Source organism: Triticum aestivum, chromosome 4A (genome assembly GCF_018294505.1).
Source record: "Triticum aestivum cultivar Chinese Spring chromosome 4A, IWGSC CS RefSeq v2.1, whole genome shotgun sequence".
Lineage (NCBI taxonomy): Eukaryota > Viridiplantae > Streptophyta > Magnoliopsida > Poales > Poaceae > Triticum > Triticum aestivum.
In genome coordinates this window covers 614,238,453-614,243,145 of record NC_057803.1, presented here as the reverse complement: position 1 = coordinate 614,243,145, position 4,693 = coordinate 614,238,453, and the positions used below count along the sequence as shown (strand labels likewise).

The 4,693-nt window shown below is 45.5% G+C and overlaps 1 protein-coding gene across 1 annotated transcript; it reads left to right on the top strand.

Moving 5' to 3' along the window:
• Positions 1-212: 212 nt before the first annotated feature.
• On the top strand, positions 213-3,934 carry LOC123084069 (protein FAR1-RELATED SEQUENCE 5-like; the record flags this gene model as incomplete). The annotated part of the gene is made up of 5 exons (XM_044505862.1): positions 213-240; positions 967-1,321; positions 1,814-2,360; positions 2,454-2,677; positions 3,325-3,934. Coding segments are annotated over exons 1-5 (1,764 nt in total), but the record flags the coding sequence as incomplete, so codon positions are not given.
• Positions 3,935-4,693: the final 759 nt, after the last annotated feature.

Here is a 4,693-nt window from a genome sequence, read left to right as displayed (position 1 = left end):
GCACTCACAAGGCGCTAACGTTGACAAATGTACGGGCAACCAACTCCAACTAGCTAGTATGGCTAATCAAGGTAATGCAAAAATGAAAAAAGAGCACATAATGCTGTGGACATGAAAAATGAACATGAAAAAAAGATGGCAAAAGGACTCACGAGTTATCACGGGTGTAAAATGCAGAGCCTTCGTGTAGCACGTGGAATCGGGTAGCACCCATGTACCTGCCATCGACGTCGTACACAGGTGAGCCCATAAACATAGTGAAGATGCGGATGCTCAGTCAGCACAAGGAGCATAGTTGACAACTACAAAAATTGTCATGACTTGTCTTCTACGGTTGCCATGTATTAAAAACAACATTTGCCATCTCTGCACACCTGCAGTTGCCATGTAGGAAAAGCTGCAGTTGCCATTTCATGACAACTGCAATTGCCATCTAATAACAAACTGCGATTGCCCTACCGATGCAACTTCAGTTGCCATGCAAGCAAAAATGCATTTGCCACATAAGGGCAACTGCAGTTGCCGTGCTAGCACAAAATGTGTTTGCCGCGATTTGACCAACCACTACTATGATTGCAGGTTATTACGCTGGCGGTGACCCGGCAAACGTCTCCTGGCAAGCTTCGCAAATTCCTGGTGGATCACGTCATTATGGTGTAACAGACCACACACGATGGTCAAATACAACACAACAAGGTAGAGGGAAAATATCTGAACCACAAAAAACAAAGCTACATTTGCTATTTGTAGTTATTTGTAGGCAAAACAATGGTTGCCATGTTTGTTGAACAGTAGGTGCCATGTCTGCACACCTACAGCTGCCATAAAAATGACCACCCACAGACTGACGGCTTGCTGTCTGTAAAAGATGTCATGGAAAATCACTCGAAGATGGTGTGATCCATTGCGATCCACATGTTATCCAACACAAAATTCTTAATCTCGTACCTGTTTTCCCTGTTACAGAACCTACAACTACAATGCACAGCGGCGCCGGCACATCTACTGCGGGGAGCTCTAAGCGCACGGAAGACGCGTTCCACCAGACAGCAGACAAACATGCCGCAAACAATTTCGAGTCAGAGTCGGGAATGGCAATCATTCCAGCAATGCCGGCAAGCACCCCTTCGGACACAAGCACTGGCAACTCTCAGGTAGATGGGACTGCCACCCATACTGAAGTGAACGATGAAACTGACGACGACACGCAAGGGGATGAAGATGGTGGGCAATCAGAGATCGTGGTGCCTCAGCCACCGTACATTGGGAAAAGATTTGAGTCATTCGAAGCAGCAAAGGAATACTACCAGACATATGCAAAGTTCCATGGGTTTGCGGTCAACACCGAGTACCGTAGGAAAATTAAGAAAACTAACGAGTACAGCAGAGGTGAGATGAGGTGCCACAAGGCACGCAGGAACAAGAAGGGGAAAGGCGATGCACCTGTCGTTCTGGAACGAAAGAGAGGTATCATTCAGAAGACTGAGTGCCTTGTCCGGTGTAAGCTAAACGTAGATGGAGCACAGTGGGTGGTCAATGAGTATTTTGACGAGCACAACCACCAACTGATAAAGAAGTTCGACCTGGTGAAATTTCTGACCGCCCACAGAGGGTTCACCCCCGTCGAAAGGAAATTCGTAAAGCTGCTACATGATTGTAACATCGGTCCATCGAGAATGGTGCAGATACTATCTCTCATCCACAACAAAAAGGGGACTCTGAGTAGCATGCCGTACATACCAGCTGACGTCACAAACCTACGGGCAAGGTACCGTAGAGAGAGCAAGTTGGCAGACATAGAGGCCACAATTGCCTACTTCGATGAGAAAGCCAAAGAAGATGCAGATTTCTTCTACAGGATAAGGTTGGACGATGAGGACCGTGTCAGGAACATGTATTGGTTGGATGGTGCTGCAAGGAGAGCCTACAAACATTTCCAAGATTGCATTTCATTCGATGCGACGTACCTCACCAACATGTACAAGATGTCGTGCGCTCCGTTCATAGGGATAAATAACCACAATCAGTCATTGCAGTTCGGCAGCGGGCTCGTCCGGAACAAAGACACGGATGGGTACGTTTGGCTGTTCAAGACCTTCTTGGAGTGCATGGATGGACTTGCTCCGATGAACATAATAACGGACCAGGATTTCAGCATCCGTGCAGGCATAGAGGAGGTCTTTCCGTTGGCAGTGCACAGGCACTGTAGGTGGCACATCATAAAGAAGGCTGAGGAGACGCTAGGACCGTTCTTTGCTGACCGTCCAGAGCTGCACAAGGCATTCGAACTGTGCGTGGACCACAGCTTGACGGTGGAGGAGTTTGAAAGGAGCTGGATGGCCATGACTGAAACACATCAAGTCCAAGACAACGAGACTCTTGTAAGCCTGTGGGAGAAGCGAATGTACTGGGTGCCGGCCTACTTCATGCAGTGCTTCTTCCCCTTTCTGCAGACTACGCAGCGCAGCGAGGGATTCAATGCTGTTTTGAAGCGGTACATTAGTCCTGGCAACTCATTGCTACAGTTTGCCAAGCAGTACACAGCTTTGCAACAAAAAATTCTGGGATCTGAGCTACAGCAAGAAGCGAACACCGCGCTAAAGCAGCCAAAATTGCTAACGTACTTACCGATGGAGAGGCAAATGAGCAAGATATACACCAACAAGATCTTTAACAAGTAAGTGAGTTGCGTTACAATCTTATTTGCAGAAAAAGCACCAAGTCAGTATGTGCCTTATAGAGTGCGATGCAGTTGCCATGATTTTGCGGTTGCCATGTTTAATAAAGTACTGTTTGCCATGCTTACTCAGATGCAGTTGTCATATTCAATAGAAATTCTGTTTGTCATGCTTACCCGGATGCAGTTTCAATGTTCAATGAAATGCAGTTGCCGTGTTTAATGCAATGTACTTCCACTAGACATGTTGGTGTGCAAATGCTAGTGTCAAATGGAAAATGTTATGTTGTTGCCATGTCTATTGAAATGCAATTGCCATGTTTACTAAAATGCAACTGCCATGTTTGCTGAAATGCAATTGCCATGTTTAATAAACTCTAGTTGCCATGTTTAACAAAATGCAGTTGCCATGTTTAAATAAGATGCATCTGCCATGTTTATTGAAAATGCAGTTGCCATGTCTATTGTACTGCATTTGCCATGTATAGCGTACTGCATTTGCCATGTTCAACATACTATATTTGCCATGTTCAATGAATTACGTTTGCCATGTTCAAACAAAATGTATATCTATTTTCCATGACAACATAAGGTGCTACAAGAAAAAAGCCCACAATAGTTTAACAGAAAACACACACAAAATGCAGATTCCAGAAAGAAATAAAGCGTGCCAGCATGTTCACGGCTTTCCAGGTGGACGAACGTATGTTCAAGGTGTGTTCTATTTTGGGCATGTCAAATTCAGAACCTGAAGACCCGGACAAAGGAAGGAACTACTTCGTCACAGCCTCGATAGGCGAAGGCGAGTTCTACTGCCAATGCTGCAAGTTTGAACGGGACGACATTGTGTGCTGTCACATACTAAAAGTAATGGACGTGAACGCTGTGACACGGATGCCCCGACATTTCATAAGGCGGCGATGGACTTGGGACGCTGACGATGCGTTGGCGCCGCAAACAACACACGCAGTTCTGGCTGTGCATGATGAGAGACCAGAGTCAACCATGGAAGCCGTGAGGCACGTTGCGCTGACAAAGAACTATGCTGAGCTAATTGATGAAGCGTGCAAGAGTGATGACACAGCGAGAGTCGCAGAAAGACATAGGAAAGCACTAAAAAGAGAGCTTGATGAGATCAAGAAGAGGAAAGCCGAGGAAGCCTTACACCGGTTCCCCCGCACATCAAGCGTGCCTTCATCCACTGGGCCGTCGTCTGAAAACTCGGAGATAGGATCTGGAACAGCAAGCACACAGACCCAGGTCAGGAACCCACCCCGTTCCATCACAAAGGGTCGTCCAAGAGAGATAAGGTACAAGTCAGGATTGGAGATCCAAGCAAAACACAAGAAAACGAAGAAAGGGGCGGCCAATCCATGAGCAAAAATTGTGGCATTGTGGACATTTTGTTTTGTACCCTAGATGTTGAGAATTCTTTTTTAAAACAATTGGGGGAATAACTCTTCAGGGGCATCAGAAGTGCAAGGGAAAATTCATTGAATGGTTAAATGCAGTTGCCATGTTATGGGTACTTAATCTGCCATGATGTATGCATTTAATTTGCCATGTTATGTGTAGTTAGTCTGCCATGATTTTTGATACTAAACATGCCATGCTAATTTATGCTAAATATGCCATGCTGTTTTGTACTGAATATGCCATGCTAGTTGTAGTGGATCTGCCATGTTAATTGTACTGGATCTGCCATCTTAGTTGTGCTGTAGTTGCCATGTTAATTATGCTGGAGCTGCCATGTTGTTTGTACTGTATCTGCCATGTTAGATGTACTGGACATATGCCATGGTATTCCTGATGACTCTGCATGGCATGTATTCACATGACAAAAACGACGCGGTTTACGGGCACGTAGTGTGTTGTGTGCAAGTGTATGGGAAACAAGTTGGAAAACAGCGTAATGTGCATAAACCCTAGCAAAAACATTGTGGCTGCATGATCAACCTACCCCCATGCAGTTACCGATGAAAATGAAGAAGCAAAACAGCCAAAAATGTAAAACTA